Raw genomic sequence first — 24715 nt, 5'->3', positions numbered from 1 at the left:
CGACTTCTGTCTCATGTGTGATAAAACTCGACACATTCATCTAAACGAACTTTGATTTATGTGACCCCTCCTGTGGCATCGTTGGTGTAAAATCGAGATTTCAGCGTCATAACTAAGTTAGCAGTAGGGGCTTGTGAGGCACTGCAATCCCCGTGTACACATTTGCCCAACAGATGTGCTGTTTACAGAGTTAGTGATGGAATCACTTGTAATTTTCACATGTCGGAAGCTGCTGCTGTGCGTTTATCTGTTTCCTTGATGGAGGTATCCCCCGCTATTAAAGATCATTTTATATAGGCCTGATGCATGCAGCGTATAAATTCTGAACTGTGATCGGATGTGAGCAGTGAACGCTATACGTCTCCGCAAAGCTATATTGTGCTCATATCATGCAAAGCAAATGTTTTACGGACGTAGTTTTTTCGTTTTACGATTCGATAAGCTAAAATGTGTGGAACTCCATTCGTCTGGAACTCGATCGCGTATAAAAATCAGTCGCTTCTTTTTCTTGTTAACTGTATGCTGTTACATCACGGCACTTTCAAATCTGTTAATATACATCGATAAGGAGTGCTAAGCTCCTTGACTTGGTCACAGCTCGAGACATCTCATGCACTTGGACGGGTTAGGACTCGGAAAGCTCTATTCATTCACGAGGCGTGGAGTGCAGCAGTCTTCTTCTGATCGGTTGCATATTAATTTGATGACGGTGCTGCAGGCGGGTTGGTCAGTGACTGTGTGAGGATGGTCTTTTACCCTAAGATGGCGAGAATGCTCTGTGTGTCTCATACGCAGAGAGATGGATCGTAAATTAAGTACTATGCTCGAGGTCTTAGAAATATGTAGAGCGCCATCTGGTATACTTTGATGATTTATGTGTTCGAGAATTAACTGTGAATGGGCGTGCTGAGAGGTCATCTATCCATGTTCGTAATGATACTCGCAAAGTAGAGAAGGGATTGTTTAGCTATGAGAATGAAATTGGGGAAACATGCTGTCACATGATTGGCTCGTGTTGGAGTTAATGTAAAATTCTTCGCGCTATCAAGTGTGTTACTTAATATTACAGTACATCGGCGGTGTCTTTTCTATCACTTCCATGCATTGGTTACCACAAAATGATTGAGTGACATGGCTTGTTTGAGTTGGGGAAGAAGTTTTGTGGATGGGTGACAACTTCTGGGGGTTGCTTACAGCTAAACAGCGATCGTGTACATGAGTGCAAAATTAGGAATAACTCGAAATGGAATGCGGAGCCAGCATCTATTCCATCAGTGTAACATATGAGTGTAAATGTAGAGGTCGTCAATCACTTTCGGACGGTAGTTTGGAAACTCTTCAAAATGCTGCCAAACTCTTCTAGTTTCCTTATGTTGTATCTGTGTTTTATTTAAAAATCATCCAGTGTTATGCTATCTGCCGTAAGAATATGATTTACACCATGCGATGTCTAGTTTTCTGTGAGAGGTCGTGGATCAGAGCTTCTTAATGTCAGTTTAGAATCTGATACAGACCTCAAAGTCGTGGCAAAAAACGAAATGTTTGGCAATGTACAAAAGCGTGTTAGAAGACAGTATTTGAATCGGGACCAAAGGGAGCGTCTCATACGTTAATTCGCCTAGAGTATAGGTGATGAGACTTTAAAGTGCTCTATGCAGTGTCTGTATATTTAATATGATCGTGTCCACATAGGCAGCTGTAGTTTGAGGTGTCGGACTGGGTGAACTGTTAGGAATGCCTGGATGGCTGCATGCTACGCTATTCTGGGGAAGTTTTGTGAAATCTCTTTCTTCGCACTGGATGCCTAGACGACATTGCGCCTGCATCGACGCCTAGGTGAGTTGTAAATAGGATGAACTTCTATAGTTCGTAATTTTTCTATGTTGGGATGGGTATAGAATAACGAAGATAGCATGTTGGGGATCTGTAGTACTGTATCTAGTTTGGGGACGTACCACATTGCACGCATTTCCACTGAATGCTCAAAACACGGTCCTGTTGCAGTAACTCAGCTCGATCTGTTTCTACACGGGTTGCAGAAGGTGTTGGATATGTCTTTCTCCGACTTAAATTGGAACTAGCACTCGTGGAAAACTGTAGAAATGGGTGCGACTGCAAGATGTGTAGGGTGTGATCAAAACCTGGCTCTAATTTTACTGTAGCAGACAGGTTCGAGGAAGGCGACTCATTTAGAGATATGAGAGTGCGTGGAATATGATTGACTTGTTGGTTTGAGCCTATGCAAGTATGTGTTTGAATGGACGTAATTTCTAACATATAGTGTAATGCTAGAGATCTGAGAAGTTAGAGTATATTTTTCTTCTTATGACCTCAATCAGCACATCATCTACTACTAATGTCTGTCATCGCCTATAACTCAGTGGATATATTGTGGAACCTCTGGTATGGTCTCGAGATAGAATGTGTTGCAACAACTAATGAATTATCTAGTTGGGTGTGGTGTGATGGAGTTGCAAATAGCGCTTGCATACCACGTTCCTTAGCCGAATCACTTTCAAAGTTCATTGAGTTTATCACGAGGTTGCATCGTTGGCTCTTAACACACACATTTCTACAATCACCATCACAGTGCACCCGTAGAACCAAGAGCGCTCGTGAGAGTGACATGCAGTAGTTGTTGGGATCGGGGTTTTTTCTTTAACATCTGCTGGATTACGTCTATGACACGGTGGTATGACTCGCAGGAAGAATGTAAGAGACATGCACACCCATCGTTGATTTTCGGTGAGTATTATTTGGTATCGTATGCATCCAGATATTGAAGACGTAATATTATACTTAGTATTAGTGATGGGTGTGTGATATGTTAGCATTTGAGCATCAGGTTTATAAAGTATATGTGTTTGTGTGAAGGAAATGTCTATGTGCAGTTCTAGGGAGGGTATGGATTTGACTTGAAGTACTGTGATAGTGAAGGGAAGTGTATGTCTAGTCGTGAGGAAGGTACAGGTTTTTCAAGAGCCACAGCGGTCATCAGAGTGTATTTTTGGTACTTCGCTCATTGCCAAATTCCGTTCAGTTGAGACTGCGATCGTAACATTTAATTGTAAATATAATGATAGAAGATATATGTGAGGGGTTTTCTAGGATGTGTCCGTGTAATCAAAGTCTGTGCTGGTATTGATTCGCGTTCCCATGTTAACGGTAGCGGTCTTCCGAATGCAGAGGCCTGTTGGAGTGTAGTAATGTATCAGCGTTAACTTTACCATCCTCTAGACGACCGAATAGCGAACTAATGCTCAGTATGTGATGGGCTGATTTCGTGATCAAGTGGAATTTTGAGAAGATGGAGTGTTTGCTGTGGTGCGTTATTGCCTCTCATGTAAATTGTTCGGTCGACTGGTTCTGCACATTTTGCTCCTTTATTTAGTTGAGGGAAGATCGATTGTGGTGTGTTGGACACATGTTTGCCTGTTCTCTAGACGTGGGAAAGACTATAGTTGGTTTGTAAACGATACTGATCATCTGGAATCTGTGACATCACCGACTCGGTATTCGATAGTGCAAACATCGGTTTACTCTATTTGTTTCTAGTTAGTAAATGGTTTACACCACGCTGCACCCCACTGAAGTCTGGTGTTTGTGGAGAAATAATATACAGTCTATATCTTGTTCATTATGTTGCATTAGCGATCTGTAGGGTGCTGCCTAGTGCTTGATATAGAGAAGTACGGCGAAAATTGTATAATATTATGGTGAAAATATGGGTGTTGTTGTAATCGCTGAGTCTGGAGATGTCTGTAGAAATGCGAGCAGGAAAGTGGAAACAGTAATGCGTCTATACCGAATTTGTTGACGAGTTCTGAGAGCGACTTCGGTCCGCTGATGTAAAAAGGATGATTTTATGTCGTGGGGGATATGAACTGTATGTTTACTACATCGATACAGTAGGCGGTGATACTTTCCTGCGTTAGAGATTGGTTTGACACTCCAATATTCTTGCGGTCTCGAATGTATCTGATGACCTGTAGACAACTTTGGAATGTTTAGTTGTCGGTGCAAAATGGTGATCAGTGTCAAATGGTTCATTACGTGTGAGTGTAGCGTCTGTAGAAAGAACAGGTTGGGGACGTATAGATTGAGGGAACTGTCGATGCAATTTAGCAATCTGTGCAAAATAACCATAGAACGCCCCGGAAAGTAAAGATGGATGGTGCTTTGATACCGGCGGCGTTAGTAATTCGACTGGTAAATTCGATAAGAGCGAATCAGAATGCTAGATTGATTGTGATGGGCTGTAGGAGCGGTGAGAACATTTGCATATGTTGAGAGCAGGAAGGCCATCACGTTATATCTGGGAGGAAGACTGGATTCGGCGATATTTTCATAAACAGATTCTGTTAGGGTAGGAATTTTCGCGCATGCAAGATGAGACAACAAGAAAACTATTTCTGGGGCACTATAAAATTACAAAGAGCGGGACTTGGCTGATTTTTTTTTTCACGTAGCCATGTGATGTAAGAATAACAATGAGAATGTTTGAAATGGCGAGGTGTCAGTCACGCTGGGGGCGGGTACACGCGGCTGAACGCGTGTCAACACTCTCTGTGCTATTCTGCCTTCAGTGGTAAAGACAGGTGGTGCCTGGAGATGCCTCGAATATGAGACTGGCATGAACACGCTTTGGAATGCTATGACATCAGTATAACAGTGACTGTATACAGGTATACAACTTTCACTGGTGTTCAGCGACACCGGCTCGAGGACTGTGACCGAGCGCACGGGACCCAGCTGCAGCCACCCCACTCTGCGGGGGTTGCGGCGTGCGCAGCCCTAAATGGACGTCTCTGAGTGCTTTGACAGCAGATGACCGTGTGGGCCATATGTCTGGTCGCATCATCATCGGTGTCTAGCGATAGAATTTCTCAGGTGTTACGTATGAATGGGGTGCCGTCACCTCATGCTTGCGGAAGTCTAGCTGTGGTCTGTGCACGGTTTGACATATGAGGGATGCGTCACTTACCACTACCTGCTCTGTACTCTACTGGACAGGGGGCGGTGGACTGTGCATGCGCTCGTTGATTGCATTATTTCGCGAGCGGGTCTGTAGGCCGTGCTATGCACTATTTGGGCAGTTTATGAGTACTGAGTGTATCTACACTTGAGTCTGAAGAATTAGTTAGGAGCAGTTACCTATTGTGTACTGAAATTATGTGTCTGTGAACTGTCATCATGGCCGCAGGCATATTAGGGTTGATTTTTTGTATCAGTGTGATGGATATACTCAATCCCTAAATAAGTTGTTCCAAAATAAGTAGAGCGCACTCCATGCCCACTCTCCCCAGCAGCCCAAAGCAGACTGAGTCGTTTTCCCACCATTTTCCCTCACCATCTTGGATTATGTCACAAGATGGATGACAGTGCTATCTGGTGGCAGTATTGTGCACTAGGCCTGTTGGAGTCTAGATCTCGTGGTGGAGACACTGCCTGCAAAATAAAGACTTGTGTCCAGAGTCGTTTTCCCACCTTTTACCCCCAACATCTTGGTTTACGTCACGAAACAGATGAGAGCTTCCTCTGCTGGTGGTACTGGGTGCTAGACCTCGTGGAGAACACGCTGTTTGACTCCATCATGGATAACTGTACTTGCACTATCACCTGACGTAACGGTAGCGCTCTCTGGTGGCGACGATATGAACTGAGCGAGTTGGGCTCTGGAGCTCGTGGTGAACCCACTAGGTGGCGCCATCTTGGATTACGGTACTTGCATCATCACCTGACGTCACTACAGCGTCCTCTAGTGGCATGGATGTGAACAAAGTCAGTTGGGCTCTGGACACAGAGGCGAATACACTGGGTGGTGGTGCTGCCTCTAACTGTTTAAATAAAGGCTGGTGTATGATTTCGACAGTTGACGATTAGCAAGCAGAGTCTTTTAGAAGGATTATTATTTTGGCAATTTACGACTTGTTTGGCTATTTGGACGTAAATGTATTGCATTATTTGCGAGTGGTTCCCATGTCTGTAGGCTGTGCAGGGCGTTATTTTTGACAGTTTACAAGTAGCAATCGTGTGCGTAGTGCCTTACACATGAGTTATGTAGGAGTAGTTTGCACGTCTTTATGCTGTGGGGCATGTCAGGGCGTGTGTTCCGTGATACATATACTCCATCCCTAAATAAATTGCTCCCAAATAAATAAAGTAGACTCCTTCCTCTCTCCATCAGCCTAGAGCAGGCTGAGTCCTTTTTCCAGCAACCCCTAGGAAGAGGCTGCGCCCTTGCAGGGTTAGGTTTGTGGTGGTGAGCTTCGTTTGCAACAGTTTTCTTAGGTTGGTAGCGAAAGCCAAAGAGACCTTTCTTTACTGCCAGAATTCAAACTGGGCGCCGTTTCCTAGGAAGAGGTGGCAGTCTGGACCTTGAAAAGTAGTTGAAACTAGGTAGTTGAAATATAGTGAACCACTTTTCTTGCCTATATGAATATAGACGTCGTAAATTAAAAGTGAAATGGAATTAAGTATTTGGGTAATTAATACATTAGATGCGCGATGTGAGTGTTAGTTTAATTAGAATATTTACGGAACACCATGTCCAACGTGAGCGTAAAGGTCCAGGCAGGGGAGCTGTAACGTCAGCAGTCTCGCACTCGGGGGCCGCTGGCGCGCTGCGAGAGGGAAAGAAAGCACACCATCTTGTGTCATCACTCGACGCCGCGGTGTCGCCCTCTGGTGCTGACGATATGAACTAAGTCAGTTGGGCTCTGCAGCTCCTTGTGGATACACCGGGTGCAGCCATCTTGAATAACAGTACTTGCATCATCACCCTCTGGTGGCGACAATATGAAGTACAGACCCAGTGGAGAACACACCTGCTTCAAATTCGTTAAATAATAAAGACTAGTACTTTTTTCCCGCCATTTTCTTTGCTTAGTAGAGGCAAATGGGGTGTGATGCATTATCATGTTGGAATTTGAACTTTGCTCCATTTTTCTGGACAATGGGGGCGTGTCACTTTCCCGCCAAAATTCAAACTTCCCACCAAAATGGGCCATCTCGGATAACAGTACTTTGGACTGGTGCCTGTCTTATTCCAATACTTATGGATAAATAAAAAATACTTGTTGCTTCGTAAATTTTGATTTGCTAAAACTAAAATTCTCCCTCTCTCCCCATAGGGTGGGGTTTGAGAGAGACGAGTGTTGACCCAAATATTAATTTCTTCCGCAGATTCCAATAAGTTTTGTTTGTTACGTGGTCATGAGGCCACACAACTTTTAATTATCAAACAAATCATCTGACTATATAACCAACTAACCAAAAATCCTGCTTACTAATAAGTGAACTCATTAACTAACAGAGTAAACAAAGTAAAAGACTAACTGAGGAAAAGATGTCAGCGCCGCCATCTTGGATGACGTCATCGCCGCCATCTTGGATAACGGTACTTTGGGGTAGAACAGCCTAGCCCCAATACTAATGTGACGATCCGATGACAGGGTGTAGGTAAGGCGAATGCCCGGTGAACCTCATCTGCCATCGTAAACAGTAAAATTCGGAGGCGGTGGTGTTATGGTGTGGTCGTGTTTTTCATGGAGGGGGCTTGCACCCTTGTTGTTTTGCATAGCACTATCTCAGATCAGGCCTGCATTGATGTTTTAAGCACCTTCTTGCTTCCCACTGTTGAAGTGCAGTTCGGGGATGGCGATTGGATCTTTCAACACGATCGAGCACCTGTTCATGATGCACGGCCTGTGGCGGAGTGGTTACACGACAGTAACATCGCTGTAAGGGACTGGCCTGCACAGAGTCCTGACCTGAATCCTATAGAACACCTTTGGGAAGGTTTGGAACGCCGACTTCGTGTCAGGCCTCACCGATCGACATCGATACTTCTCGTCAGTGCAACACTCCGTGGAGAATCGACTGCCATTCCCCAAGAAACCTTTCAGCATGCCTTCTAAGGGTGGGCCGCCAACACCATATTGAATTCCAGCATTACGGATGGACGGCGCCACGAACTTATAAGTCATTTTCAGCCAGGTGTCCGGACACTTGTGATCAGATAGTGTATTTTTGTAGAGAAGTGACCTGGCTATGTTCTGAACCCCTAAAAATTAAACAATTTTCGGAATATCGATTTGTTTTGTGCATTTGAATGCCAAAAAATGTTTTTTACTTTTTTTCAAATTGCCGCCATTTTGTGAAAAAATAACATTGTTTCACTTTTCCGAAGTTCTGAGCGTATCTACATTCTTAATTTTAATAATTTTTGGTCTGGTCTGTTTTAGACCACTCAGTTACCTGAACCACGGACCCGCCTACCAATGCACAGCGTGCAATTCGATCTTCAGCGCCATTTTGTTTAATAACCTCCAGATATTTTCGGACAAAAAAATTTTATAATGCAGCTAAAACAAGATGAAATGTTGAAAATGAGTTCAAAATCAGACGTCTAGACCAGAAAATCCCTTTAAGATGCGGTGTGATGACGTCCCGAACCAACCGTTGCGTGGATATACACTCCTGGAAATTGAAATAAGAACACCGTGAATTCATTGTCCCAGGAAGGGGAAACTTTATTGACACATTCCTGGGGTCAGATACATCACATGATCACACTGACAGAACCACAGACACATAGACACAGGCAACAGAGCATGCACAATGTCGGCACTAGTACAGTGTATATCCACCTTTCGCAGCAATGCAGGCTGCTATTCTCCCATGGAGACGATCGTAGAGATGCTGGATGTAGTCCTGTGGAACGGCTTGCCATGCCATATCCACCTAGCGCCTCAGTTGGACCAGCGCTCGTGCTGGACGTGCAGACCACGTGAGACGACGCTTCATCCAGTCCCAAACATGCTCAATGGGGGACAGATCCGGAGATCTTGCTGGCCAGGGTAGTTGACTTACACCTTCTAGAGCACGTTGGGTGGCACGGGATACATGCGGACGTGCATTGTCCTGTTGGAACAGCAAGTTCCCTTGCCGGTCTAGGAATGGTAGAACGATGGGTTCGATGACGGTTTGGATGTACCGTGCACTATTCAGTGTCCCCTCGACGATCACCAGTGGTGTACGGCCAGTGTAGGAGATCGCTCCCCACACCATGATGCCGGGTGTTGGCCCTGTGTGCCTCGGTCGTATGCAGTCCTGATTGTGGCGCTCACCTGCACGGTGCCAAACACGCATACGACCATCATTGGCACCAAGGCAGAAGCGACTCTCATCGCTGAAGACGACACGTCTCCATTCGTCCCTCCATTCACGCCTGTCGCGACACCACTGGAGGCGGGCTGCACGATGTTGGGGCGTGAGCGGAAGACGGCCTAACGGTGTGCGGGACCGTAGCCCAGCTTCATGGAGACGGTTGCGAATGGTCCTCGCCGATACCCCAGGAGCAACAGTGTCCCTAATTTGCTGGGAAGTGGCGGTGCGGTCCCCTACGGCACTGCGTAGGATCCTACGGTCTTGGCGTGCATCCGTGCGTCGCTGCGGTCCGGTCCCAGGTCGACGGGCACGTGCACCTTCCGCCGACCACTGGCGACAACATCGATGTACTGTGGAGACCTCACGCCCCACGTGTTGAGCAATTCGGCGGTACGTCCACCCGGCCTCCCGCATGCCCACTATACGCCCTCGCTCAAAGTCCGTCAACTGCACATACGGTTCACGTCCACGCTGTCGCGGCATGCTACCAGTGTTAAAGACTGCGATGGAGCTCCGTATGCCACGGCAAACTGGCTGACACTGACGGCGGCGGTGCACAAATGCTGCGCAGCTAGTGCCATTCGACGGCCAACACCGCGGTTCCTGGTGTGTCCGCTGTGCCGTGCGTGTGATCATTGCTTGTACAGCCCTCTCGCAGTGTCCAGAGCAAGTATGGTGGGTCTGACACACCGGTGTCAATGTGTTCTTTTTTCCATTTCCAGGAGTGTACATAAACAGTTCGCCTTGTTGAGCTTGTCTGAATGTGTAACAGATTTCTTAGTCGTTAAAGCGTCCAGCAGTGTAAGACGTCACGTTAGGCACAGAATTACGCCTTGGACAACGGCATTATGCCGATAAATGAAATATCAGCTAAAGGAGAAGCGGTTGTATGAATATCAAGAGCTCAGGTGGCAAGCCTGTACTAAGTCAAAAATAAAAGGCTGAAAATGGGAAAGAAATATATAGAGCGTCTGTACGAGGGAAACAAAAGTGAAGGTAATGTTATAAAAAGAGAAACCGAAACAGATGTGGATGAAATGGGAGATACGATACCACTGCAGTAAGAATTTGACAGAGCACTAGAAGACCTAAGTTAAATCAAAGCCCTGTGGTAAACGGTATTTCTTCAAAGTTATTGACATCCTTGGGGGTACGTGATAAAAGTATTCCACCTGGTATGCAGGATATGCGAAACACACGAAATACCGCTAGACTTGGAGAAGAATGTAACAATTCCCACCTAAAAGAAGGCACGTGGTGACAGGTGTGAATATTACAGAACCATCAATTTAATAAACCGTGGCTGCAAGGTATTGACTCGAATTAGTTACAGAAGAATGGAAAAACTAGTAGAAGCCGATTTCTGGGAGAAATGTAAGAACACGATTTACCTTAAGAAAGGCAGACGTGCATTTATAGCATGTGCAGATTTAGCGAATGTTTTTGAAAATGTTGACTGGGATGCATTATCTGAAATTCTGTGGTATCAGGGATTAAATACAGTGCGCGAAAGGTTATCTAAAACTTCTACAGAAACCAGAGTGCAGCTATAAGACTGGAATGGCATTTAATGGTTAAGACGGGGGTTGGGAAGGTTGTAGGCCACCTTCTTTTCAGTCTGTACTTTGAGCAAGAGGTAAAGGAAACCAAGGAGAAATTTGGAAACGGTTTTAAAGTTCAGGGAGGAGAAATTAAAAGTTTGCTGTTTGCCGTTGAAGGGCAATGACTCTGAAGATCAGTTAAAAGGAATGGAAGTATCTTGAAAAGCAATTACAAGATGATGTTCAAAAAATATGAAACAAGGATAATAAAAGTATTCGAACTAAATCAGGTGATGCTGGTGGAATTAGATTAGAAATGAGACAGGAAGAGCAATCGATGAGTTTCACTATCTGGGCATGCTGTGGCCCGTATAACGGCAGTTTTGTTTGACGTGATGTCAACATATTCTTGAGTGTTTCCCGCATGGAGGTCCGGATGGAGGACTATTTTACCTCTGGGACATCTCAGCCAAGCAGAGCTGCTTGTTCCTCCGGAAAGGAGGCGGCATTGAATCGAACTTGGAGGAAAACAAATTATGGCACAACTTGACTACAGATGACGGATCGGTTGGTAGGAGACATACAGAGCCGTTAAGAGTAGTCATTTTGGTTACTGAAGCAAAGATGGCCGGTAGAAACTGGAGAGGAATATGCAAGCTCGGCCGGACAGTAGGCAGGTCCAGATGCTGTAGATGTGGCTGGCAGGAGAGCCTTCGCGCAGAACACTGTAGCGTGCAGAGCTGCAGCGAACCGCTCCTCAGTCTGACTGATATTTTCCAGCTCAATATATATCTCGAATTCTCCTTAGTGTGATTGTGATAATAATACTTTCTATGCTGATCTCAACCATACTTTCTTAGCTTGTCCCAAATAGAATGGGGAGGGAGAGGTTTTTAAGGATTTGAGAAACAGTGGCCTGCATGTACGTAGTGGTTTCTAACATTGTGCGTGGTGTCTGTTTGTTCTATATCGTGTCTCCCTACCACTTTCGCGCAGCGACGCTCTGAGCGAGTTTTTTAGGGACTTGACTAGTTTGAACTTGGGGCCTGTTGCTGGTAAGGAGACGCCAGACCACACATGACATGTAGAGTTCAGAAGAGTTCAGTGAGACTAGCGATGATATAATCAAATACTTAATGATTTCAGCATCAGCTCGACTGCACTCCCTGTAAAAGAATCTTAATACTAACTAAATTTAGTGGAAGGGGTTCAAGGCTTCCTTATTTTTAGTTAGCTGGTAAAATAACGTCGAAAAAGCTGTTAACTTTTCCAATGGAAATTTTATTCTACTCACAAAACATTGTTTATAAATTGCACTATTGATAAAAGGAAATATTTTAATACAGGATGATAAAAACCAACTGCGTTCAACAAAAATGTGAACGAATATTCCCTGAATGGGTTTCCAAGTTCTACAATGGATCGAAGGATGACCTATGACATATCACATCTATAATCTAGATTTAAGTTAAGTTTCATAAAAGAGAAAACTATCAAAATGGTCTACAGTGACCCTCAATTATCTTTAATTACTTATCTAACTTGTCGTAAATTACACTGGCTGATGTGGCTTCTCAATAATTATATAACAGAAAAATCATTGCGTTTCAGATTTTTACTTCAAGTAGCAAATGTGAACACCATGAGATTTAATTGACGATCGACACTAGTATTACGTAAAAAGGGGATGTAACAGATGAGACTTCTGCAGTTCTGAGTGAAGCCTTATGCGCCCAAAAATGCGGCATCGCGTGCGTCCATTACCTTGTCGGTGTTTAGGCAGCGTCAGGGGGTGGCGGGCGGCACAGCTCCACACCTCGCCATCTCGGAAGCAACTCTCTCCTAACTTCTCCTTATTACAATTTACCGAAGTTGGTTTAAAAAAGCTATCTGGCTGTGTTTTCAACTGACCAATCAGGGTCTCAATGTTAACCTTAAGCTTCGCCTACAAAAATTATGTCTATCCAATGAGAAACGTTATACTTTTCGTGGTGGGGCAATGTTTTTAAAGTTTGCAACGTAACAGAGACGCGAAAAAGTCTCACGCTAAAACTTGCAGCTGGTGTGGCCCTTTTAGTGTTATCGTAAGATATATACTGTTCTTCAGGAGGGCTCTATCTTTTAACATGGGCTGGGGGGTGGTCTTCGCGGTCGGCCGGAAATGTGGGTGTCCGTCCCTTATCGTAGGGCCTCCTAGCCTACACGATTCTGCTCTCGTCTTCTGTTCTCGTTTCTCCCCTCGGAACTGCGTCTGTTTCACGGTGGGAAGGTATGACATGCATTTAGGCGTTCTTGTGTTAGTCTGTGGTATTCCATTTGCTCACTCGTTGATCGTATTACGTTGATTAATTTAATGTCAGGATTTATTCGGAACTATGTGAGATACTGTCGGATTTGCTATCATGTCAGGGTCTTCATGGAAGGTGTTGGATTTGCCTGACACCTTACAGTTTTGCTGGTTCCGCGATGTTGTTACAAACTTCCAGGGCTGATGTAGAAAGATGAATGTATTAATTTGACGTAAAGGATCGTAGTGTGGAAACGATTGAGGCGAAAGTTTGGCACATCTGTCAATGGAATAGATGTACGGCTAGTGTTGTTGCTAAGAACGTAGAGTAGGCAACTTTCACAGGTGGTAGTGTGGACTGGAGGTGGAAAAACATGTCCAGTAGATATGGACTTTAAAAGCACAGTTTAAGAGCAAAGGGCACTTGTTCATCGTGTGTACTGTCATACAGATCTCATCTACTGGAGAAGCGCCCACAGCTCTTAAGGTACGCATTTTAGAGACAATATTTACTGGGCTACTTTAACTTGTTTAGGTACATACTACCTGCTCCACAAATATAGAAACCAAAGAGCTTTCGCAGTAGAAGGGATGTGTTTTGGAATACGGAAGGTGGAGTGGTTCGCGTTTTAGAGCCCGTGTTTACTATATTTTTTTTGTTTTAGTCGACACTAACAGCTGTGAGAGCTGCCTACGGTACAGTTTCAGCGACAACGGTAGCAGCACATGTATTCCACTGTCAGAGGTATCAGAAAGATTTTTGCTTATAACTTTCCACTCGGTCGTTTCTGGACCAGGGTCCCTGAAGTGAAATTGATACATTTACCCTTCTCCATCATACCTGAATGTTTATAACATCATGAAGCAATCATCCTGTGTATGTGAGACATTGTTTACATTCTTGACGTCTTCTGAAATTACGTATAGTTTATATCTGTAAGTGCGGCAACGGCCTTGCCACAGTGGATACACCGGTTCCCGGCAGATCACCGAAGTTAAGCGCTGTCGGGCGTGGCTGGCACTCGGATGGGTGACCAACCGGGTCGCTTTGTGCTGTTGCCATTTTTCGGGGTGCCCTCAGCCTCGTAATGCCAAATGAGGAGCTACTCGACCGAATAGTAGCGGCTCCGGTCAAAGAAAACCATCGTAACGACCGGGAGAGCGATGGGCTGGGCTGCAGCCTCAGCCGAGGATGACACGGCGGTCGGATGGTCCCATTGGGCCAGTCGTGGCCTGCTGACGGAGTGCTTTTTTGTATCTGTAACACGTCATTATTCCGGAAATGGACATTTGAGGTCATATTTCTAACAACTATTTGAAATTTATTGCATGTATAGTGACAAATGCAAAATGAAAAAAGAAAAAGACGTAACCACAACAAATACAACATACTGATGATTACGAGTAGCGTTTTCGAGTCAATATTGTCGAAAGTTTGTCTAAATCTACAAAGGCTGTAAATATTCGTAAGGGTTTTTATCTTCTAAGACGAAGCGAAAGGTCAGTAAGGCTTCGGCTTTTCAGACATTTCTCTGGAATGATAACGAAAGAAAAAAAAAAAAGAACAGCACAGCGACGCTTAATAAATGAAGTCTTAGCAGCGATTCGTCGGGCTGTCGGGGAAACGCCGACACGTGACGCGGACACGTACGATCGGAGAGATTGCGCGACCTGGCCGCGTGTGCCGAGTCCCTCGACACTTCCAGATAACAAGAGGTTCTCGGCGGGGCGCGGTGCTAGGCAACAGAGGCCGAAATGGCAGTCTGGACGGGAGCGGATAGAGGGGTCGTCTTCAAATTATTGTCGCCGCAGGAACCGTGAGCGGCGGCGGCCTTCGGGTAGAGAAACCGGGGAGCGAGTGTGCCGTCGCGGCGGAGCATGTACCTGTTGTGCCTGCTGGTGGTGCTCGTTCTGCTCCTGATAGCGTACCGCCACAGAGGCGGCTGACCCGGCCCCACAAAATCCATACGGCGGCCGGGGTGGGGTGTCTGGCTGCGCACGCGCAGTGCGGCGGGCGGCCAGCGGCAGGTGTCGGCGTGGGCCGAGCGCCGAGGGCCGGCCACTGCTCGCTCAGTGCTGCACAGACAACATGGCCGGCCCGCGAGACGCCGCCGCCGCCTTGCTGCTCGCCGCCGCCTGCCTGCTCGCCGCCACGGTAAGCCGGCGCCGCCGCTGCCGCCCACGCATTGCATTACTGTGGCACCTAGTAAGAGCATAACTTCCAGGCAGCGTCACTATTGTTTCGCGTTTATTCCAGAGCGTGTCTGTGTATCAGGCGAGCGCAACATTTTTGCACCTGGGAGTGAGGATGCGTGTGTTTACCCGTGCCCTTCAAACCGATCGTGATGTGCTCTACTGTTTTAACGACCGGACAACCTGGTCTCGGAGTTATTCAGACTTCCACTCTGTATACGACAGTCGAAAAAATTGATGTAGTTTTTCTTTACTGTAATGTCACCGCACGTTTCCCATAAAGTCCGTGGGGGCCAACTGCAATAATATCGCGTTACGGTTGTACACCATCGTTTTCACAATAGAGGATGATTGTCCTTCACGCACATCGTGAAATTCTGCTGATGGCAGTGAATGCACATCGAACAGCGTCCTTAGGTTTGTCGACCGTCTCGTAACAATATGGGGGCAAACTTCTGTTACTCATGTGCATATGTATAGACTGAGCGACAAATGAAAATTTGTACTGGGGCCAGGATTCGAATCCAGGTCCGTACTCATTAGGCAGATGATTTAACCAGTACGCCACCCTGGCACAGTGCCTTTGCATCCCTCCTCAGTCTGAATTCCAATTCGTGCCTTAGCCCACTCAGTATCCCCCTACACTCCAACAGCATTGCAGAGGCTGTCCGACTGTATCGGAATAGCGCTTTGAGATGGAACGAAGCGGGGGATCCTGTCTGAAACCCATCGTAGGTGGTTTAATCAAATAAATTTGCCTTCAGTTTGTACTCATCTGGGCCTCCTGCACCGTATATATCGTATAAGGACATTACATATTATCCTACGAGACAAAGGCACTGCTGTCTTCGATTATATTATTTTTACACTAGGCCTATTTCGGCCTGATTGCTACCTTCGTGTTATATGGGGTGGTCTCGATACCGTAAGACATCGATGTGTCAGTTGCTGTTACTGTTGTACTTGATGCTTTGATATTGGTGTATAGTAAGTGTTAAACTTTAGCTGGAGCAGTTATTTCTGAAATTATTTATTTATGAAACAAACTTTCATAATCGGACAGCTTCAGAAATCACTGCTCCAGCTAAAGTTTAACACCTGCTGTAGCTCCACCGAGATCAAAGGAGCATACTTACACAATAGTAACAGCAACTGAGACATAGATGTCGTACAGATGTCGAAACCACCCGATATAACGTGAAGGTGGCAATCACTTTGAATTAGGCCTACTGTAATAAAAAAAATATAATCGAAGACAGCAGTGTCTCGGTCTCATAGCGTAATATAGAATTTGCTTCCGTTAATGAAAACCCATAATGCATTCTCGCAAGATGACAGATCAGGAATTCGGAGTGGCCATTCTGAACGTGCACGCAAATGGACACAACTTCGTCGAATCCATTTATCAGGAAACGCCTCTTCGTGACATTCTCTAACGGCAACACCACAATACGTTGGTGCTCCATCGTGCTCTAACTGTATGCCACCCGGCAGTCCCCAGGAGATGTGGAATAAAGCAGTCACGTGATGTCGTGAGATATGCAATGCCACCGTCAAAGAAATACGGACGTTCCGAGTGTGTTGCAGACACTGCAGCCCAGATCGTGAATGAGGTGGGTTGTGTTTAAGTTATTCATAAAAATATTGGTTTTCTTTACTCCAGTAATAAATGTTTCTCGTTTGCGGAATATTGCACACTCGTACGACAAAAATACTTTCCCCCTTGCACGAACAGTTGCAAAGACATCGAACATTCGCCCACAAGCCTGATGATGATTTTCTATGGCATTATCACTCAGTTTGTTTAGACACGAACGTTTAAATGCCTTAAACTCCAAATCATCCTTCACATGTTTTTGTAATGTCGAGTATGCAACTCCCAATTCCTGTGACCGCTTACGAATGGAGTATTTTTGTCGGACGTTCGACAGACGCTGCAGCCTCAATACACATTTCCATTTGTGTTTCTGGACGTTCTGAGCGGGGTGGGGGCTTATCTTTTATGTAACCAATCGCAAAGAGATTATTTTCCCACCGCAAAATTGTTGGCCTTTGGTGGTGAAGGTTTTGTCAAATGTCACAGTGATATGATACTGAATACCTCGTGTTGATTTTCCTGTATGGGATCGTTCGTGAGCCCACGCGCTCATTTGGATCCGTTCCTCCACGATGTAAGTGACCTCATGAGCCATGATTTAGATGTACCGGTACAGAACACCTTGAACGACCAGAGATAAAACATTCATATTTGCAGGACGTGTGGTGCTTTCGACGTATACAGTGCAGATGGCGTCCTGTGGTATAGCCATCCATGCTGCATTCACTTCTGTATTGGTTGGCATTGGGTCACAGCGCTGCACCATTCATTTCACAATACCCCACACATTTTCCATTGGCGACAATTCTGGTGATCTAGCAGTCCAGGGCAAAAGGCTGACGTCCTGAGCTACCAAGAAGGCACATGTTTGTGCAGCAACATGTCATTGTGCATTGTCTTACTGAAAAATGGCGTCTGGTGTATTGTGCAGAAAGGATATGGCTACGGATCGAAGGATCTCATTCACTGAGGTCACTCTGATCACAAATTAGATCTACACACAAAAATGAAATCAAACGCCTCCTGGAAAAACAATTCCCCCTTGCCAAAACTGACAACACAATATCTCCTTCCAGTTTTCACAAAAGAACAGTCACCATGTCTGAAAGTACTTTAATTGACCAATAGTAAAAGCCATTGTATGAAGGATTAAAGTACGCTACCGAACCTAGATTCCACAGTATTGAACAAAAACAACTAATAGCATCTGCAAAAGCAGCAATAGATTTAGTAAACTTATCTATAAAACTACAGAATGAAATTACTATCAAAACAGGAAAGGTAACAGAAAGACTGCTGAAAACCAGGGAAAGCTACAATACCGATTCAGATAATAATATGCAAAATTAATGAAAAATTAACGAATAGCAATGCCCAAACAATTAGATCAGGTAAAGGCTACAGTCTAGTCATCATAAACAAAAACGACTACAGACAACAGTTCATGATTTTTTTGGTAATAATGGTATCACACAAAGCAATAGAAACCCCACAAACAAATTTGTAGGCCAAACCAATAAAACCATATAAACATGTCATACAAAACTTACAGAATATGAGAAAAGTACATGTACATCACTGAACCATAGAACACCAATGGTCCATGGATACATAAAAAATCTGTTCCTGTATGTTCTGTAATACACAATGTTAACAGACCCACATATTACATAAGCAAGAAATTAAACAACCTCCTAAATAAATTTTACACATACAACAAAAAATATAAAATCACAAATTCTAGAACAATAGCCAAAAACATTAAAGACACAAAAATACTCCCAAATGCAAGATTTAAATATTTTGACATTACTGATGTAAACACGAACATTCAAATCCAGCAAACAATAGATATCATAGAACAAAATTGTAGCACAATCACACCACAATAAAACACAACCAAAAATGCCCAGACATATAAAGAAATAACATTAGACGTACAACGAGAAAGAAGAAAAAAACATATGTAACCACAACTTATCTATGAAACACCTCAAACAAAATTAAATTATTCCACAAAACCGATATCGCCTTTGCATATCAAAACACATACAGCCTCAAACATAAAATCAACAAAGGCAGCTCTAAAATTCCCATACACAACAACCACAGCGTTTACAAAATTTCGTGTAACAAATACCACAAACTCTACATAGGGCAGACCGGTGGAAACTTCAACATCAGACAAATGACATATCGGAGAGAGTGAAAACAACCCGTCCACATTTATTCAACACTTACAAAAAGAAAAACACGACGTAAAACCCATAAACGAAGCACTAGAAGTCGTCCATATTATGCAAAAAGGAGCAGTCATTAACATTCTTGAGGAAATAGAGATATATTCACACGTATATAGCAACCCCACAAATGTAATTAGTGACGTGTTCCATTGATCAATCTCACGGTAACTGTTATGATGTGGCATGTGTCAGGTGCATAAGAAATGCACACATGAACCACGGGTTATTTTTTTAAGCATAAAATTTTTATTCCCTACCCCATCCCCTTAAATGGCATAAAATGCATGTATTATACCTATAGATTCATTTATTCCTATTCAGGAATTCATCTATGGTACAGAAGGAGTTCTCAAGGAGATATGATTTCAGTTTATTTTTAAACTTGTTACTGATGTCTCTCAGCCATTTTATTTCATCTGGTAATATATTTAAAAATCTTACAGCAGCATGTTTTACCCCATTCTGTGCGAAGGACAGGTTAAGTAGAGGATAGTGTAAGTCTTTCTTTCTTCTGGTATTATAAACATGATGGCAGTGTTGACTTAAACTGGTCTATGTTGTTGAGAACAAATTTTATTACTGAGTAAATGTACTGTGAGGCTGTTCCTACCCTTTTAAACAGATGCCTACAAGACGTGCGACTATGAAACACACACATTACTCTAACCACTTTTTTTTCGAGCTGTATCTACTTTGCCTAAGTGTTGAGTTGTTGTTGTTGTGGTCTTCAGTCCTGAGACCGGTTTGATGCAGCTCTCCATGCTATCCTATCCTGTGCAAGCTTCTTCATCTCCCAGTACCTACTACAACGTACATCCTTCTTAATCTGCTTAGTGTATTCATCTCTTGGTCTCCCTCTACGATTTTTACCCTCCACGCTGCCCTCCAATACTAAGTTGGTGATCCCTTGATGCCTCAGAACATGTCCTACCAGCGGTTCCCTTCTTCTAATCAAGTTGTGCCACAAACTTCTCTTCTCCCCAATCCTATTCAATACTTCCTCATTAGTTATATGATCTACCCATCTAATCTTCAGCATTCTTCTGTAGCACCACATTTCGAAAGCTTCTATTCTCTTCTTGTCCAAACTATTTATCGTCTACGTTTCACTTCGATACATTGCTACCCTCCATACAAATACTTTCAGAAACGACTTCCTGGCACTTAATCCTATACTCGATGTTAACAAATTTCTCTTCTTCAGAAACGCTTTCCTTCCCATTGCCAGTCTACATTTTATATCCTCTCTACTTCGACGAACATCAGTTATTTTGCTCCCCAGATAGCAAAACTCCTTTACTACTTTAAGTGTCTCATTTCCTAATCTAACTCCCTCAGCATCACCCGACTTTATTCGACTACATTCCATTATCCTTGTTTTGCTTTTGTTGATGTTCATCTTATATCCTCCTTTCAAGACATTGTCCATTCCGTTCAACTGCTCTTCCAAGTCTTTTGCTGTCTCTGACAGAATTACGATGTCGTCGGCGAACCTTAAAGTTTTTATTTCTTCTCCATGGATTTTAATAGCTACTCCGAATTTTTCTTTTGTTTCCCTTACTGCTTGCTCAATATACAGATTGAACAACATCGGGGAGAGGCTACAACCCTGTCTCACTCCCTTCCCAGCCACTGCTTCCCTTTCATGTCCCTCGACTCTTATGACTGCCATCTGGTTTCTGTACAAATTGTAAATAGCTTTTCGCTCCCTGTATTTTACCCCTGCCACCTTCAGAATCTGAAAGAGAGTATTCCAGTCAACATTGTCAAAAGCTTTCCCTAAGTCTACAAATGCTAGGAACGTAGGTTTGCCTTTCCTTAATCTAGCTTCTAAGATAAGTCGTAGGGTCAGTATTGCCTCACGTGTTCCAATATTTCTACGGAATCCAAACTGATGTTCCACGATGTCGGCTTCTAGTAGTTTTTCCATTCGTCTATAAAGAATTCGTGTTAGTATTTTGCAGCCGTGACTTATTAAACTGATAGTTCGGTAATTTCCACATCCGTCAACACCTGCCTTCTTTGGGATCAGAATTATTATATTCTTCGTGAAGTCTGAGGGTATTTCGCCTGTCTCATACATCGTGCTCGCCAGATGGTAGAGTTTTGTCAGGACTGGCTCTCCCAAGGCTGTCAGTAGTTCTAATGGAATGTTGTCTACTCCCGGGGCTTTGTTTCCACTCAGGTCTTTCAGTGCTCTGTCAAACTCTTCACGCAGTATCATATCTCGCATTTCATCTTCATCTACATCCTCTTCCATTTCCATACTATTGCCCTGAAGTACATCGCCCTTGTATAGACACTCTATATACTCCTTTCACATTTCTGCTTTCCCTTCTTTGCTTAGAACTGGGTTTCCATCTGAGCTCTTGATGTTCATACAAGTGGCTCTCTTTTCTCCAAAGGTCTCTTTAATTTTCCTGTAGGCAATATCTATCTCACCCCTAGTGAGATAAGCCTCTACATCCTTACATTTTTCCTCTAGCCATCCCTGCTTAGCCATTTTGCACTTCCTGTCGATATCATTTTTGAGACCTTTGTATTCCTTTTTACCTGCTTCAGTTACTGCATTTTTATATTTTCTCCTTTCATCAATTAAATTCAATATTTCTTCTGTCACCCAAGGATTTCTACTAGCCCTCGTCTTTTTCCCTACTTGATCCTCTGCTGCCTTCACTACTTCATCCCTCAAAGCTACCCATTCTTCTTCTACTGTATTTCTTTCCCCCATTCTTGTCAATTGTTCTCTTATGCTCTCCCTGTAACTCTGTACAACCTCTGGTTTGAGTTACCCCAAAATATTATTCTGTATGACATCAGAGAGTGAAAGTATGCAAAGTATGTTAGCTTGCTAATTTCTATATCCTCAAAATTAGCAATTATTCTGATTGCAAAATATGCTGAATCTAGTCGCTTTAGGAGATTCAAAATATGAATTTTCCAGTTAAGATTGTCATCTACATGTACATCCAAAAACTTAGTATTCTGTACTGTGGCCTCTGACTTCTGTTCATGTGTTATATTTATTGAAGGAACTGTACTCCTTGCAGTAGAAAATTGAATGTACTGTGTTTTTTCAAAGTTCAGAACAAACCCATTCGCGGAAAACCAATCAATAATTTTTCCGAAGACATTATTTGTATCATTTTCTATTGGAGTTTCTTTTACGGGATTAATAATGATGCTTATATCATTAGTAAACTTTGTCAGTTTAGCTTCTTGTTTCAGATAAGAAGGGTGGTCATTCACATCTATCAAGAAAAGAAGGGGACGCATGATCGAACCCTATCGAACACTTAATGTAATTTCACCCCAGTTAGATGATGTGAGAGACTTCCTTAAATCAGTTAAATTATATAAAGAAAACGTTTGCTTCCTGTCCTGTAGATATGACTTGAACCACTCATGTGTTGTTCCATTTATACCTTAGAATTGTAATTTCTGTAACATAATGTCGTGGTTCACACAGTCAATCGCATTGGATAAGTCACAGAAAATTCCTATTGGTGACATTTTCTCAGTGGAACGGCATTTTTGAAATCCAAACTGTGATTTACTGAGTATCCCATTGCTGTTGAGATGGCTAACCGCTCTTCAGTACATTACTTTCTCGACGATTTCTGAAAATGCTGTAAGCAAGGTTACTGACTGGTGATTTTTGTCACCTGTGGTGTCACCTTTTTATAGAGAGGCTCGACAACGGCATACTTTAACCTGCCCAGGAAATTAACTTCAGTCAGTGATGCATTACAGAAGTGACTCAGAACATTAGTTGTAACTACTGCAACAGAACAGTTATTTTTCAATGATGTAACGATTTTCTTTATTTCACAAGAGATTGTTAGATGAAAATTAATCTGACTAGGATTTCTGAAAACTGACTCTTCCATGTACTGCCTGGCTTTTTATTTTGAACTGTTCTCTCTAATTTTTTTGTCGTACACTTAAGATATGGTTGTTAAATGCATTAGCTACTTGTGTACTGTTGGTTAAGATGGTCTCATTCTCTTTAATAGTGATACAACCCACCCCTGCGGTTACTTTTCCTGTCTCTCTTCGAACAAGATTCCATACTGATTTGATTTTATTGCCCGAGTTGTTAATTTTACCTCTAATATACATATTTATTGAATGAACAAACGGACCTAACGGACAAAAAGTGCATAGAAAACTTTATTCACATTACAAAGCAAAAAACGGGTAAAGTAATAAATCAGAGACACTAAATGATACATATCCATAGTAACATCGATAACAACATGAAGAGTGTACAACGAAGACTTAATACCAAGAAAACATAACACATCATAGACAACAACAAAAATATGTAACATAAAAACCACAACTAAATCTGAAACAAATTCCTGGCAAAAACAACTAGAACCAAACCTATAAAAATAACAAAAAAAAAACCGAATTTCCGCGCATCACTTACTTATAATGGAAACAAGGTAAACGTATCATCCACTGTCACCCAAACTGTCAAGAGAAAAATAGCATATGCAAAAATATCCAACGTACATCTATGGAAAAACTTGGAATTCTAAAGAAGGATTGGGCATGGCAGCAACGATATTACATGTAAGATAAAAAATACCAGACGAACGTTTTAGAATTTTTCTGATCATAGTTATTAAGACGATCACTTACTTATGTATTTGCAGAGCACCTGATGATGACAGTATGTTGAAATGGGCTTATCGTGAGTGGTTTATAAAACAAAACCCATTTAGAGAACAGTGGAGCTGGCTGATATTCATAATAATTTCTGCAAAACATACTAATGTAGATATCCTGCGAATATGAACGTCCTACCTCTAGTTCAAGGTATTCTGTTTCTTTTCTGAACATGAGTGTATATCAGCACCCACAACAATTCATTAACATGTGTGTAATAGATAGAGGGTCACGGGACTTGGTTATCACTCTGCACATTAATGCAGCACCTTTTAGGTATTCACATGAACAACGAAACAGAAACACTTTTCATTTATTTATCCACCTATTTCGATCGGCGCCTCCAGGCCGTCTCTCACTTCTAACTAGTAACTATTTACTCCCTGGAACCTGCTACTGTAAAGACTTCAGTCAGGAAATAACTATAATACTGAGTGGATGTTTAGTCATGAACAGGACTTATATGAACAGTAGTAACTAACCCTAGTCACTCGACACTACAATTTGTACAGTAAAATGTAAATGTCGTGTGACTAGGGCCTCCTGTTGGGGAAACCGTTCGCCGGGTGCAAGCAAGTCTTTCGATTTGACGCCACTTCTGCGACTTTGTACAGTACATTGTCATTATCATCATCATCATTAGGTGCCTTTGGACGCTGTTGTGTCGCATAAACCTCTTACGTTTCAGTCTTCAGATTTGCTAAGCACCTCTCATTTTTCCTCCGTGGCTTCTTTTACCTTCGTCACTCCACTTTGTCCCTCATCTGGTGGTGACTTCCCATTTGCTAATTTTTTGTCTGTATTTTTGTTGGAAATATCTGATGCTCCTATATGAATTTTTGCTCGTGGGACATCCACAACCGTTCCATTTAATGTTCACGTTTAAAACATCTGCTACAGTTGTACAGTTATTTATTGACTGAAGTCTCTACGCTACCACCCACTGCCAATACTAATAACAACAGTGATGATGATAATAATAGTAATTAATAATAATAAGATGCTT

The 24715-nt window shown here is 43.1% G+C and overlaps 2 protein-coding genes and 1 pseudogene across 2 annotated transcripts in view; all 3 read left to right on the top strand.

Moving 5' to 3' along the window:
* The window catches only part of LOC124623139, a 64255-nt gene extending 59443 nt beyond the window's left edge, over positions 1–4812 (top strand). The window contains exon 2 of the mRNA XM_047148933.1: positions 4711–4812. Coding sequence (XP_047004889.1) covers positions 4711–4812 — 102 coding nt within the window. The remainder of the gene's footprint in view (positions 1–4710) is intronic.
* A 9131-nt stretch (positions 4813–13943) lies between these two features.
* On the top strand, positions 13944–14061 carry LOC124558520 (annotated as a pseudogene).
* A 693-nt stretch (positions 14062–14754) lies between these two features.
* LOC124623105 (carboxypeptidase E-like) overlaps positions 14755–24715 on the top strand; it is a 415742-nt gene continuing 405781 nt past the window's right edge. Inside the window, exons 1-2 of the mRNA XM_047148899.1 lie at positions 14755–14816; positions 15118–15154. Of these exons, the coding sequence (XP_047004855.1) occupies positions 14755–14816; positions 15118–15154 (99 nt within the window). The remainder of the gene's footprint in view (positions 14817–15117; positions 15155–24715) is intronic.

This window comes from Schistocerca americana, chromosome 1 (genome assembly GCF_021461395.2).
Source record: "Schistocerca americana isolate TAMUIC-IGC-003095 chromosome 1, iqSchAmer2.1, whole genome shotgun sequence".
Taxonomy (NCBI): Eukaryota; Metazoa; Arthropoda; class Insecta; order Orthoptera; family Acrididae; genus Schistocerca; species Schistocerca americana.
Note: the sequence above shows the minus strand (reverse complement) of the source record. Positions and strands in the feature narration are given on the sequence as shown.